The sequence below is a fragment of the Urocitellus parryii genome, chromosome 3 (assembly GCF_045843805.1).
Source record: "Urocitellus parryii isolate mUroPar1 chromosome 3, mUroPar1.hap1, whole genome shotgun sequence".
In the NCBI taxonomy this organism is placed as follows: Eukaryota; Metazoa; Chordata; class Mammalia; order Rodentia; family Sciuridae; genus Urocitellus; species Urocitellus parryii.
In genome coordinates, this window is record NC_135533.1 from 170,179,449 (window position 1) to 170,194,707 (window position 15,259).

A 15,259-nucleotide genomic window follows, 5' to 3' on the forward strand; every position below is an offset into this window, starting at 1 on the left:
TAAAAAATAAAAACCCTGAACCAGCCAGCAAGCTAATATTGTGTGCACTACTTTCCCCCATGGGGACTAGCCTGGGACAGGAAAAAAAAAGTAGTGTTCTTTCTTTGCCTGGGCTGGCCCTCAACAAGCAAGAAAGGTCATTAGCATTTATGAAGTATGAGCTGGGTGAAGGCCCAGAGACAGGTGCCTTCATTCCGGTGTCCCAGCTCCAACTGAGCCATCACTTCATTTTCTTATTTTACCAGGAGTTGATCACTGGGTGAAAGGTTACTGAAGAACGGATCATCATGTATCAACTGATAAAGAGAAATACATCTTTGTAAAAGAGTGATAAGGGGGTCTCCACTATCAAGTAACTGACTATATCATAACAGCTCGACAGCCTAATTTCACATGCCTCCCAGTGGGATGTCATATGAAACATACAGCATTATGATTATTATTATGATTATGGAGTGTTCTTGCCATAAAACTGCTCCTCTAGACCAAACTAAGGAAAACACAGGGATCGGAGGAACAACTCAAACACCACAATAAGGAAAACTTCCAGACAATTCTAGAATGTGGGACACTCTACTCAACCACCAGCTTAGACTCTTTCAAAAGTCAAAGTCATTAAAAACAAAACACAAGTGTGAGTGAGAAGCTGGAGGTATAGCCCCAGGGAAGGGCGCTTGAGTAATAGGCATGAGGCCCTGGGTTTGATCCCCAGCACTAAGGGGGGGGGGGCGCTGGGAATGTGTAGGAGGAGACTGTTTGAGAAGTAAAAGTGATTTAAAAACAGAATACAACTGACACTATTATTGCTGTATGTATATACATGGCTTTATAACCAATGTGATCCTGCAATCTGTACATGTGGAAAAATGAGAATTCATACCCTATTTGAATCAAATGTATGATATGTCAAGATCATTGTTTGTCTTGAGCAACTTAAAAAAAAAAAAAAAAACAGAACCAAACCCAGAGCGGTGGTACATATCTATAATCCCAGGTGCTAAGCAACTCAGTGAGACCCTGTCTCTAAATAAATAAAACAAAACAGGCCTGGGAATGTGGCTCAGTGGTCAAGGGCCACTGAGTTCAATCCCTGGTACCAAAAAAAAAAAAAAAGTACCAAATAAAATGTATGCAGCTTCTAGACCTGCTTTTAAAAACTCCAGTTATGAAAGATTCGTGACATTTGGGGGAAATGTAAATATTCAATGGGTATCAGATGATATTATGGAGGGAGTTATTAAATAATAATTCTTATAGGTGGTCATGTAGAAGACTATCCTAATTTTTAAGAAACTTAGCTAAAGTATTTAGGAATAAAGTTGTGGTACTGACTGCAACTTTCCTTCAAATTAATTGTTCAGTTAAAAAAGAGAGAGAGAGAGGGGCTGGGGATGCGGCTCAAGCAGTAGCGCGCTCATCTGGCATGCGTACGGCCCGGGTTCGATCCTCAGCACCACATACAAACAAAGATGTTGTGTCCGCCAAATACTAAAAAATAAATATTAAAATTCTCTCTTTCTCCCTCTCTCTGTCTCTCACTCTCTCTTTAAAAAAAAAAGAAAGCAAAATGTTTAAAAGAGAGAGAGAGAGAGAGAGAGAGAGAGAGCGAGCGCGCGCGAGCGCACACGCAAATAGTAGAAATAAATAGGCATTCTATGCATTAATTCTTAACTTATCTAGGTGTTTGACACGTTTTAAGATAAAAACTGAAATGGGGTGTATAGTGGTGAGGGTAGAAAAGACTGTGCCAACATGGGCTATGTGTTCACAGAGCACATACGGAAGTCAGCTCAGCATGAGAGGAAACTCTGGACACTCTTGAGCTTAAGCTATCAAAGCTGGGTGGACTGGTTTGTGATTTTACTTTGGGCCACAAGAAGGAAGCTGTCACTTCTCAATGCTAATACTGCTCAGTATAACTTAAGATATATTTCTCCCTGCCAGTCCCCATATCTGTGACACAAAATAGGCAGGCAGATTTATCCAAGTTCTCAAAACACTTGTTTTGTTAAAAGTCATTTCGGTCTACACTTCAGTCCTGACTCTGCATAGCAAAGCAAGCCTGAGTTTGCTTTGCACTCACAGTCCTGAATAAACACCCCCAAATGCCAACACACACATTGGCCAATGCTGACCTTTGGCTGACAGCTGGATGACTATCCTGCACTAAGTTTCCTGAGCTCCAGGATTGTTCAGCTCTGTTCTGCTGCGACTCTGGTCTGAATGACTTGAGTCAGAGGCTACAGAAAAAGTCACCAGAACATGAGGTGCTGCTCAACAGGCAAATCATGACCAAACCTTCATGGTTAAAGTGCTTCTTTCCTTGCAACCAGTCATTTTGATGGGAGCCCAGAAAACTCATAGTAGGAGTACCTCTATAAGCTGGCTTCTGAGTTTCCTTGGCTTTCTTTAGCTGGAGCCTCTGGAAAACCCACCAATTTAATTAACAAGGTGATGCTGACACTAGGACATGATGGTAGATGGTGGCCTGCAATAGTCTGGATGTTCAAGTAGCTTGAAGAACAGGTTAGATACAGGACCTGGCATACACACTCTCAACTGCCTGGACCAAGAATCTGTAAAACACCACATATAAAGCAAGAAGTCCATCAGAGTGCCATGGTGAGTAATCCTTGTGAGAACCAAAATCCTCCCCAGGGACATCAAGAGATGTGAGACATCTTATTCTAGGACAAAAACAGAGCAACTGATAAGCAGAGAAAAAAGTAACTTTTGAGTAAAAAAAAAAAAAAAGAGCATAAACACATTATTCTGATGATTCACTGAAATCAGGGAGGTGAAGTTGGAAAATTACCTCAGTTTGTCTGGCACAGAAGTGGGTCCATCATGCTACAGAATATGCTCGTCTAGCAGGAAAACTGAACAGTTTCTGCAGTGAGCACTGAGGAAGTACCTAAGAGAAGCATTAAGTCTGTTGCCGAAGGGCATGCAAATACCAGGAAAGGGAAAGACTGACCTCAAAGAAGATGGGGACTGTTAATTCAAATTGCTCAGAACACACTGCTTGAAGAAGATGGTGATGAAGCAGCCTCATCATAACAAATGCCCTCCCTCCCTCAAGGACTGCCATGTGGAACCTCTCATCTGGGAGCCTGGTCCTCCTCCTCCAGCAGCTCTGTAACTAGGACAACACAGCCCAACAGCTGGCAGATGCATTTCCTTGAGAGTACCTTACTACCCTTTCTTCTTCTCCTGTGAAGTCTATTCCAAAATTTAAAAAGGTAGCCTCTTAGGGATTTCCTCTTCTTTTCAGCAGTTCAAAAAGGAAAAGCCCCACAGTTCTATTTCAACAGAACCAAGGAATTTGAGCCATAAGAAAGGCACTTACCTGACTGGTTCCCAGCCAGTGGGTCTTCTCCTTAACTCCACAGTCCCATCACCTTGGTCTGCTTTGTCTACTTCTATGAAAGGTGATGAGGATCTTACTCTCATCCCTATTTCTGTGTTCAGAACAGATCCAGCTTTGGCCTTTCCAATTCTACTCCCCATTACTGCTACCCGACATCATTCCAGGACTATCTGCCATTTCCACAAACCTCCTTTCACATCAAGCCTTTCAGTGAGCGAGAGACTACCTTCTCATCCAGTCTTTTCACAGAGAAAAAAAAAAAAAAAAACCAACCACAGTGGGATTTGCACATGTGCTCACAATGAAGATTAAGTAAAGAGGTGAGAGTGTCCCTGAAGACTCTCAGGGCCAGCATCACCACTATGGCACACTTCTCAGCTGTGAGGAACTCTGCCCTGTCATAATCACATTTTCCTCTCTGAATCACAAGTGCCAAACCCTAGGGGATAAAGCAGGCCATCAGCATCAATCAAAACCATGAAAAGGGCCAGAAGTAGGCTATGAAATCTCAGGTTAGGGAACAAAATAAAAATTAAACCAGAGCTGGAGATATAGCTCAGTGATACAGCATGCCTGAGACCCTGGGTTTGATTCCCAAAACCACAAAAACAATAAAATTAAACTTACAGTTCCTGAGAGAGAAAGGAAGGCTGGAGGGAGGAGAGTGAAACCCCACTCAGAATGTCTTAAAAACACACACATATAGTACAGCAACTGATTTTGGCTAAGTTGTCACAAATTATTATTGTGGAAACAAGTGAGTATTTGTTCAGCAGAAAAGAAAAAAAAAAAAAAAAAAGGAAGGCAAGTAGGACCTAAGAACAGAAGAAAAAATGGCAAACAAAGACAGTTGGGCACTTGTTGCAGGACTTGTCAAGGCCAGGCAACCAGAGGAAAACAGTGTCCAAAATCAGAGACTCTCCAGGTTTCAACCTGGAAGAATTCACCCAAAGAAATCTTTCTATCTGAACAAGCAAGGTGGCCCTTCAGCAAGGGGACCCTAAAAGACCTCTGGATGAGACCACCCCAGGAACCAGCTGAAGAGCACATACTCTACTGGAACTTGTGGTTCTGCCCACACAAGCACAGTGGGGAAGTTTTGAGAACAAGTCATTTTTTAATTAATGCCTCTGAACAGTTAAGTTACAATCTTTCCTTCCTCCAAAACATGTTAAAGGGGCATTTCTAGACCTATGTGCCACATACAGGTTCTTGTTATCCTTATTGTTAAAATATGTATTAAAAAATCAACACATCTCCCTCACCATAGTCCACATGACCCTCATCCTCCCATCTCATAACCCACAGGACTATCAGGGCCATCTGGGACTTCCTTCTTCATTACAAAACTCCCAAGGAAGTGACCCTGGTGACTTAACTCAGGGATTCTGAGACCTCCACAGACCCTCTTAGCCTATTTCTCCCTCAAGCCATTAGATTGCCTGAGTATTTATGAATACTTAAAATATAAATAATAAAAATGGGTTGGGAAAGGGAATAGCCAGGATAAGCTTCATATGTGACTTCGTTAGGAAAGCTTGGGACAGAGATGGAACAGGTGACCTGTTTGGGGAAGAAAAGGAGAGGAAGGAGATGTGGGAGAAGAAGGCAAGGGAAAATAATGCTGAGGGAGAAGGACCAGAGGGCGGGGAGAAGGGGGTGGTCCTGGGAAAATATTCCATCTACCGCAAAGGATGCAAGGTAGCAGGATTCAAATAAGAAAAGAGATAGCAAATCTTTTAAAAGCGAAGAAGGTGCCAAAGAGAGCTCAGCATCAAACTAGGAATTTTGGGATGTGGGCTTAGAGCTGGAGGACAGGCTAAGAAGGGTTCTTGAGAGCAGGCAGAGAGGTGCCACCCAGAAGGGGTCACGACTCCGGGATGGAAAGTGGGGTAACCTTAATTTGCGATGACATGGTGGGAACGGGGCGAGTTTTAGGTTGACATCTCAGAAAAAGAGACGTGTAGTAAGGTGGAGAGGGGCAGGGTCACTCCTAATTAGAGGATGCTGCGACAAGGGCTCGGGATCGTGTGGTCAGGGACCCGGGTTCGCCTTCGTCTGGGAATGCCCAGCTTGGATTGGGGGAGAAAGGAACCTCTACCACAGGGCCCTGGTCCCCAGGCCTTAACTCTTCAGGCAGGAGGGTCCTCGCGGCCGCGCTGTGCCGGGGGTTTGTGGCATTGAGGAGGGGCTAGGGTCCCGGACTCACGCATTAATGTGCTGAAGGCCACGACGCCGAGCAGCCCCTGCAGGAAGATGCCGAAACTGTGCATGAGCGCGCCGCTCTCACAGCGGCCCGCCCCGGACGCGGCAGTGGAGGACGGCCCGCCCGGCAGTCCGCGGCTCGCGTTCCCGGCGGGGCCCTGCATGGCGGCCTGGCGGGAGGGCGTGAGGCGCCGGCCCGCCCAGCCTCGCTGCTGCGGGGACCGCGCCGCCGAGCCCGGAGGCCGGAGCCCGAGCCGGGAGCCGGTTCCTCCGCCGGCGGTCGACTCGGCGCCGCGCGTAACCCGACGTCTGAGATCGCAGCGCCTGATTGGCCTGGCCTGGCGTAGGGGTGGGCCCCGGCGATTCTGCTCTCCCCCGAGGGGCGGGGCTCCGGCCCGGGCGAAGGGCGAGCCGGTGGGTCTCCACCAGCTGGTAGACCGACTTGGTGAGCCTCGCATCGCAGACCGGAGTGAGACTCAGGGACTCTGAGCTTCAGGTAAGCCGGGCAGTAGCAAGGCCAGTCTGTGATTAAATTCTTTTTCCCTCCGACGTAAATCTCTTATGTCCTGGAGAATTTATTAAAAATAAATTTGTGGATTCCATCCTCGCAAAAATTCCGTCTCAGTACTTTACGGGTGGGGGCTCAATAATCTGCCGCTGGATTTCGTTGAAGCAGCCTGGATTATTCTGAACGTGGTTGAGGAAAAATCTTGGGACATCACAGAAGCTTCTTCCTTCCAAGTCAGATATCGGGCGTCTTTCCTCTACTTCCCTGGTCAAAACTCCAGGGAATTTGATTAATCAAAACCCCGAGTTTATTTTCCCCCCATAAATATTTTTTTTTTCTTTTCTTGAGACGGGGATCTTGTTGTATTGCCCAGGTTTAAGCCATCCACCTGTGCCTCAGCCTCCGGAGAGCCCTCCTCTGCACCTGGCTCCCCGTAAGCATAATTTAAATGGTCATTTTAACCCAAGCACTTTCGTGTAGAAATATACCAGGTTTAGACTGAAAGCTGTGTGCACATATTCCCACTTTGCTTACATTGAAGGTCATATTGAATGTGATTCATAAAAGGCCGCCAAATCAGGCTTCTTGGCTTATACCTGTAATTGCTACTGGGGAGGCTGAGGCAGGAGGATCACAAGTTTAAGAGCAACTCAGCAAGACCCTGCCACAAAATAAAAAGGGTTGGAGTGTAGCCCACTGGTAGAGAAGCGCTTGCCTATTTTGTGGGAGGACCTAAATTCAATCCCCACTAGCACAAAAAAAAAAAAAAAAAAAAAAAAAGAAAGAAAAGAAAAAAAATCAATACACACCCCCCCACACACACAATCTCTACTTCTACTAGGGTCCTTAGTCCTCTCCAATTTCTCCGATTTTCACCTCTTGATGGTGCTTCAAGAGCCCTGACTTTTCTGCTGCATAGTGAACAGTGTATGTGGTATATGAGTCCAGTTGGCAGTGGGCTACATTTGAAAACAGTATATTCTATCTCTAGGGAAAAATTTCCCTATAATATTGCTCCCAAAAAACCCCAATTACATTCCGGGGTTAAATCTATCCAAATGCTTTCTTCATTAACTGGAATATTAACCTGATTATCCAGATAACAAAAATGCAATTCTCCACACTTTTTTTACAATACACTTTCACATCTCCGTGCTTCTATGCAGCATTTTAGCTGCATGGATGCTGTTCCCTGTTTCCTCCTCCATGAACTGTTGCTCATGCTTCAAGGCCCACCTGACCTCCCCCACTGTACTCCCACATTTCTTCCAGTGTACTGTTTCACTAGAATTTAAGGCAGCTTAATTACATGGCTATAAATACATCTTTCTCCTGCAGCTGAGTGTTGGCCTCCTGAAGACAGGAATTGGTTTTTATTCACTCATGAATCCAACACAGTGTCTGACATAGAACATGCAACAAGATTTTTTTAACTTTAAACTGAGTTTTAATTTATAAAAATTCTCCACAAATATTGACCATAAGCAAATACAGAAAATCTGGTTAAGAAAATAAATGGATACGGGAAAATTAAAATTGCATCACTGCCTTAAGTCCAAGAGGGATCTTATGAGGACGCACAACGATTAACAGTACTTGTTCAGAGGGAACTGAACAAGAGGATGTGTCTTAAAGCAGAAGAGATTGTGACTGGCATAAGGAGACTTAGTTTCCTGAACACACAGACAGCTCAAGAAAAATTGCACATAAGGCTGAAAACTGAAGTTTGGACACAGCACTGTTCTACACATTCAAATGTGGACAAATCCGTAATGCCCCAAGAGAATAAGAACTACATTTTAGGGATCAGGAGCAGAATCCCCAATGCTAGAAGCAAGGCCACTGTGGGGAATTCTTCTCTTCCTACCTTTCCTGAGCTGAAATTTTAAAAAGCATATAAATATGGAGGTGAAAGGACAAGACAGCCAGAAGGGGGAGAATTCTGGAATTTTATTAAGGTAGGAAGGAACTTTCTCCACCTCTCAGAATTGATTCTGAGGCCCCATTGGAAAGAGTTTTGATGGATGGACTCTTGTCAAAAGGTCCTCCTTACTGTCGAATCAGTACAAATGAAATTAAAAGTTAAACAAAGCTTAAGACCTATTTCCTTTAATTTTCTCAAACCATTTAAAACTGTCATAATATGCCACAAGTTTATACAAACTTATTTACCAAAAAGAAAAACATAAATATTCATCCAAAATACTTAAAAAAATATCTTGAAGTATACCATCAAACTGGATGGGAGTTTAATCGGTTACCTGATGCATATTTCCCCTTAAGTGTTCTTTATCTTCAATGCATAACTTTTGAAATTAAGAGGAGAAACAGAAAGCAATAAGTACTTAATTTTGTTCCAAACAAGCAGCTTAAAAAAAAAAAAAAGGCAAGATACAGTAAACAAAGTGCATCAGTTCCATTGAGTTAGAATTAGAAAGAGGCCTAAGGACAGTGCTGTAACCAGCCGGGAGTCCCTCTCTGTCAGGCCTCTGATTGTCTTTAGAAAAATACTTGAAAAAAAGGAAGAAGGGGAGTGGGGGAGCGGAAAAGAAATGAGCACTTGAAATCTAAAGAGAAACATTCATTCAAACTAACTTTCACCAGGATCCTTGCAAAGGAGTTAAGTGACCACACAGCTTTAATTCTGTACTTTGTAATCTCCCTCAATCACATGCTTTATGACTTGATTTGCCCCCAAAGCATCCTTTCAACACTATCTAGCCACCTTCATTCTGCCAAGCTAGGCAAGCAGTTAGACAGAACAAACCATGCAGAAGCCTATAGACCTGAATATTCACACATCCTGAGAACAGGCACCCCCATACCATCAGCAATGGTGGCACCATTTTACTAGTTAGCATCCTCTTTTACCCCCCATGGCTCAGGTCTAAGCTTTACTGCTGGTGTTGAAGATTTGCCCAGCAAGGCTGGGGCTTGTTTTTCTTTTACAACATTCTTTTGTGATAGGCCACTGCACCAGGACAGAGCAGTCAGAAAAAGCATAAGGGGAGAGAGTTTTAGGACTACTTTTCATCCCCTCAACCCTCTACTCCCGGTTTTGCTGGCTCTTGTAAAAATCTGACTTCTTAAACATTGTAGCCAAGATAATCAATATGCACTTTTTAAAAAGTGCACTACCACTATCTTCTATACCTCACCACTAAGGCTGCTTCCAGAAACAGTACTTGGTCTAAGACAAGTACTAAGGAAAAACGCCCTAAGAGAGTGGGCTTAAAACCACATCCATTTGGACTGAGCTTTGAGTTTAGAACTCTACACCAAAATTCCAAATCCATTAGGTACTTTATTTGGATAAATTCAAATTTCCTAAAGATGCCCATTCTCACACAAGGATGTCATTAAAATTTACTAGTAAAATATTTAGAGTGAATAAAGTCTAGGAAGAAAATTATAGTGGCAGGAAAGTGACTTATTTCTTTTTGGTTTTGCAAAAACTTATTTCTTTCTTGTCCTACAGTTTCTAAACCAGCACCATGGATGACAACCCAGCTACTTACAATAAGACTCAGGACTAAAAATACTTAAAATTTAATAAGGGAGTACCTGGTCCTCACCAAGATTTATACTTTACTTTCATTAGTGGTGCCTTTTTCTTCATCTTCATAAGTAAACAGAATACTTTTCAACTTGTATGCATGCTCATACATGGAACATCCCTAATACATAGGACCAGAGTTCAAACCTAAAGCTTCCATAGAAATCAATCAAATCAGTAAAGGGGTGTCTTAAATGTAAGTCTTTGGTGATAGATGCCAAGTAAATGTAAGTGCTAGGGACAGTTTTTACAATGTCCCAATCTAGATTTCCTGATGTTCCGTGTCCTTTGGAAAGAGTTGTTGGCTTGAGAAAGGAATAGTTCTGAGTCCTACCTTATCTAGGGCCTCCTAGAGCTTTTAAAATGTATTCAGTACCACCTTAGTGAATGGATTGGTTCTACAAAGCAAGTAAAATGTATTCATGAAGAAGCTTTGGTTCAATGTCCTCTGTTTCACAGTGAGAATAATTTTACTTTCAGGAAAAAAGACATAAAAACCAAATTCTGAATGGCTTTCTATGTCTGTCTGTATCATAATTCAAAAAATATTTACCAAGATCACTGTTTCCAGAGGTTGGTAAATACCCTTTTTGACCTCATAAATTTATGTCATAGATGCCAGGAGCCACCCACATTGCTAAAATTAGGGTAAAAAGCCCCCATTAAGGCATTCCCTGCATTAGCCCCTTCAAACTGCTTCAATGAGAAAGATGGTTCACAAAAAAAAGTAGCTTAGTCCTCAGAAGCACTCAAAATATAGTTAAAATGTCAGAACAAATATGCATGTGAAGTAAAAGATCTCCCTAGCACATTGGCATAGCAGTTATATCCTAATATTGGTAGGCCAACTTTTCCAGTTAAGGAGGATGATATTCAAATTTTATACTTAAAAAAATGCCCTGTCCCAAATTCTCAATTATTCTCTCATATATAGTATCTGGGACTAGGGGCTGGGGAATATAAATCTTCTTTAAAGTGATTGTCTATATCCCAGTAGAAGGGAAGACATATTAAGGGAAAACCTACTTATTGTTCAATTTAAAAGCCAAGCTTTCTCTAGAAGAAAGCTAAGCCTGAATAATCATGATATAAACAGACAAGCCTGTTGTTCCCCAAACCTACCCAGATCAGAAACCACTCTGGGCAGTGTGTTTTCACCTTTCAGGGGCTTTAGATCCCCATCTGTGAAGAGAGGTGGTCTTAAATTCTGTGATTTCAAGAAGACAGGCGAAATAACATATTCATTATTGTTACATTTGGAAAATGTCCTCTTATATTTCATTTTCCAAGACAATGATGTGAGGCCCTAAACATTAATTCCAGAAGTTTTGTGTTCCATTGCTCTTCCTCAAGGAACCCTGTCATGCCTTATTGCCTTGACTGCTGAGCACTTGGGAAACATTATTAAACAAGATAACCATCACCCTAACACCACCTGCTTAGATGCTAATTGTTTGCTAGCATCATATATATGCTTCTCTTCCATGGATATACAATTAAACAAAATTTTAAAAATTGGATCTGTGAATAAGTTCAAATACATTAACTTTTACTTAAATGGACCTTCTTTCCAAATATGTTAGTAACCTAAGAAAAGTTAATGCTTTTATCATTTGGTTGGAGAACTTGAGTTCTGGTGGCTCATGAATTATCCATTGAAAAGAGGATCCAGACTGGACTGTTTGCAAAACTACACAAAAAGAGAGGGTGTTGGGTAGAGAAAAGGAAAAAAAAAATCACAATCAGTTTAAATTTGTAATAATATTACCTTATATTTGTATAGTTGTTCAGAATTTACCCAGTTAGCAGTTTTAAAACATTTTCATAATTCTCAAGGAGGAATGATTAGGTTATAAATTTGCAGGTGACTAGGACAATTCAAACATAAATAAATAAATAAATAAACAGTAAAGCAAACCACATAAGGGAGGCAATCTGTGTATGTCTTTCCTCATTCTCTGTGTCTAGAATAGTATAAAGAAGTGCTGTTACTCTACAATAGCTAGCAATGCAATCATAAGCGAAAATTCATCTGGAATTTCATGTCAATGTGAACTGAGTCCAAAGAAACACCTAAAAGAATACTAAAGTGAGAATCCTCAGACTGTAAAGTACATTCAATTTAAAGGTTTAGGCAAAGAAAAGCATATATGTGGCTAAGCAAAGAGATTTCCAGACTCCTTAACTACCTCTCAATCTTTATCCTATCACTGAGGACACTCCAGCAGGAACTCCATGCTCTGTGTCACCCCAAAATCACATTTTTTCTTTGTGCTTCTACACTATTTACCTGGAGATACCTAGAAAGCATGGAAAATGGGCTTTACAGAGGATTCAAAGGAACATCTACTGATTCACACAAAGGACTCTAGGAATGAAACAGAGGTAGACAAACAAATCTAGAGAAAAGTAAATACAAAATAAAAGCCATTTCCATCCCTCTGAGACCTAATAGGGAGACAGCAATTAAACTGAAATACCAACAATGCTTGTAAGCCTACTTAAACACAGGTATCCAGAACTGGGTCAAGGTAAAAAAACAATGACAGCAGAGTTCTTAGGGCAGGTCAGTTAAAAAACTGGTTTAAGTGTCCATACAATGTTTTTAAGAAAGCAAACAGTGTTTTTTTCTCCTTCCAACTTCTGTCATAGTATTAGTGTTCACGAAGCTTAAAAATGACATCATACAAAAAACCTCATTCATGGCTGTAAGCTCAATTATCAACAGAGGTAGTAAACAAAGGAACTCTTAAGAATAGATTTTAAAAATGGATCAAAGTGTGACTATACATTCAAAACCCTAGAGCCACATAATCATCCCCAAAAAGAATTGTTTTAATTTTAAAAAGCTTAAAAACACAATGACAATGAAGCACTGATGTGCCTTAGGCAGAGTCCCAAATCAGTGCTGACTTAAAGCTATGTCCTCTCTTTCCAAGAAAGAGAAAGCAGAGAACAAAGTTCAATCTACAGTGGGAAGGAAAGAACAGAATGAAAAGAAACAACCACATCAGTGCCATCCAGCTGCCCAGATTATTCTTTGTTTTCAGGCTACACCACTGGAAATGCTTATTCTTCTTATGAGTTTTTTTCCTCACAACCTTTATTTTTTTAAAAAACTGTAATCTGCTGAACATGAAATGTCCACAATTCCAATGGCAGGAGAGCCATTTTTGTGCCGTTTTTGCTTCCTTGGTATGGGTCCTCCTTCCCTGAAAGTGCAAAGAGAGCAAGCCGACACCTGCAAGGCCCAGAGCCCCAGGACTATTTCAGCTCTACTTCAAGAGCAGGGCGAAGGATTTGCTGCATTTGTGCTTCAAAGATCCAGCTTACTTTGGTTGTCCTTCTCAGTTGGCAAACTGCTCATAAAAAGCAAACTTGATCCTTTCTATGTGATGGCAAAGCTTGATGGCAGGGCCCAATTTTAAGTCCATGCACTCTTGAACAGTGGGAAGGGTAAGGAGCAACAGGGCCTGCCCATCAATTTCCTGTTAAGGCATAAAAATGCAAATTATCTATGATGTGCACATGAATGGCAGCTTGAGCATGACAGCCCCAATTCATTTTGGTTCTATCAAAACCAGAGTCCCTTTGTGCTTTCCCTTCGTTACCTTTCCCTTTACACAAGTGTCACACATCTCCTTTTAAGTGGCTCCAATGTCCTCCACCTAAAGAAGCTTCAAAGTGGATAAGAAATTTTACCATGGATAAAAATCCATTCTATAGAGCCTCTGCTCAGCAGAAATTCATTTCAGTAAGCTGTTGAACCCTGTTAACTGGCAACTAACTGTGCTAAAAGAAATATCTTTTTAGAGGGCTCTTTCTCAATCTGAAACAAAATATTAACTATAAACTTTAATATTCTCCTACTTTGTAACATTCATAAAAACATGATAAGCTCTTCAAAGATGTTCAGTTTTGAATAACTCCAATTATCAAAACAAAATTTATTTTAATTAGGGCCACTGTTTGTTCTGGTTTTGGTTTTTTTTTTTTTTTTTTTCCTTTTTTGTGGTACAAGAAATTGAATCCAGGAACTCATGCATGCTGGGCAAGCACTCTACTACTGAGCTATACCCCCAGCCCATATGAACTACTTGGGTTTCAGGAAATCTACCTTAAAACTGATTGTCACTGGGCTGGGGTTGTGGCTCAGTGGTGGAGCACTTGCCCTAGAACATGAAGGCACTGGGTTCGATCCACAGCACCACATTAAAATAAATAAATAAATAATCAAATAAACAAACAAAATAAATGTATTGTGTCCGTCTACAACTAAAAATATTTTTTAAAAAACCCTGATTGTTACTTTACAGCTTGACATATGACAAATGGTATTTTTAAAAATAAGCCAAATCATTATTTTTTTAAAAGATGAGAGTTAAGCAAGGCTTGCTTGATTTCAATCCATTAAATACATGGGTAACAAAATCAAATTTCTGAGAAAAATGGAAATGCAATGAAAATTTGCTTCAACCATGAAGCAAGTTAGATCATCTTGTTTTCCTCCCCAAACGGGAATTAAAACAATGCCTTAGTTTTGGATCAAACATTTTTCCTAAAACTTGTAAATAAATTGTTCACTATTATACAAATAGTTCTTTGCTAAAAGACAATATTATTATAGATTATAGGTATCTGCAATTACCTGGTCTAGGAATATTCTTGCTAATGGAGCACAGTCCGTGGATCTGATGAACCGAACGACATCTGCCACGCTCCACTTCAGGGGGTTACTATCCAAATGAAGCCTTTCAGCAACTTCAATCCTTATTTCCTTCATTCCCCACAACAAAATCAAACCAAAGGGTGTAAGAGCTATTTTATCTGAAAAAAGTCTCTCCATAAGTTAATAACCCTTCAAGACAGGATTTAAAGTGATCTTAGGACATGATTTCCCCCAACAAAGATGGCAAAACCCTACATGCATTAGATACTCAGGAAATTTATAATATAAATTTTATCTTATTTTATTTTCTTATAACACAACATTATCAAAAAGGAAGAATTCATCTCAGAGTTTCAGCACAAATAAGTGGGACAATTTAACAGGAAAAAGTTTTTAACTCTCCTATTTGTTCTTGGTCTATTTCAGCTGGTCTCTGCTAGTGTACTAAAGTGAATGGGATGGTATTTTCAATGAGGAGGCTAACCAAATTGTCACAAGAGACCTTTTATTGCTCTTGCTCATGGTACATTTTAAAAAAATAATCCATTTTTAAAATAATAATTCCCCACCATCCCAGCACTGAGGTGCCGGGCTATATCCCCACCCCTTTTTATTTTGAAACAGGGTTTCACCAAGTTGTCCAGGCTGGCCTCAAATTTGTAATAATCCTGCCTTAGTCTCCCAAGTTGCTGGGATTACAGGCAAAACAATAAAACAATAACTAAATTGCAATCTTATCACACACACACACACATACTTTATATAATATACATATATGCATATATTAAGTATAGTAAACAAGATAGCTTAACCAGAATCAAAAAGATAAATAACTATTTCTACAAAAACCATACGTATTATGAACATATTAAAAGGCAATTTTCCTGGGCTGGGGTTGTGGCTTAGTGGTGGGGTGCTTGCCTGGCATGTGTGGGGCACTGGGTTCGATCC

The 15,259-nt window shown here is 40.9% G+C and overlaps 2 protein-coding genes across 3 annotated transcripts in view; both read right to left on the minus strand.

Annotated features, from left to right (window-relative positions):
* The window catches only part of Stimate (STIM activating enhancer), a 47,560-nt gene extending 41,795 nt beyond the window's left edge, over positions 1-5,765 (minus strand). For both annotated transcript variants that reach the window (XR_013343359.1, XM_026388527.2), the window contains exon 1: positions 5,580-5,765. Coding sequence is in view for 1 of the 2 variants with exons in the window: in XM_026388527.2 (XP_026244312.1) it covers positions 5,580-5,739 (160 nt within the window). In the remaining variant the exon portion in view is untranslated. The remainder of the gene's footprint in view (positions 1-5,579) is intronic.
* A 1,787-nt stretch (positions 5,766-7,552) lies between these two features.
* Sfmbt1 (Scm like with four mbt domains 1) overlaps positions 7,553-15,259 on the minus strand; it is a 139,973-nt gene continuing 132,266 nt past the window's right edge. The window contains exons 20-21 of the mRNA XM_026388573.2: positions 14,288-14,416; positions 7,553-13,127 (exon numbers count right to left, since the gene is read on the minus strand). Of these exons, the coding sequence (XP_026244358.1) occupies positions 12,987-13,127; positions 14,288-14,416 (270 nt within the window). The 3' untranslated portion in view covers positions 7,553-12,986. The remainder of the gene's footprint in view (positions 13,128-14,287; positions 14,417-15,259) is intronic.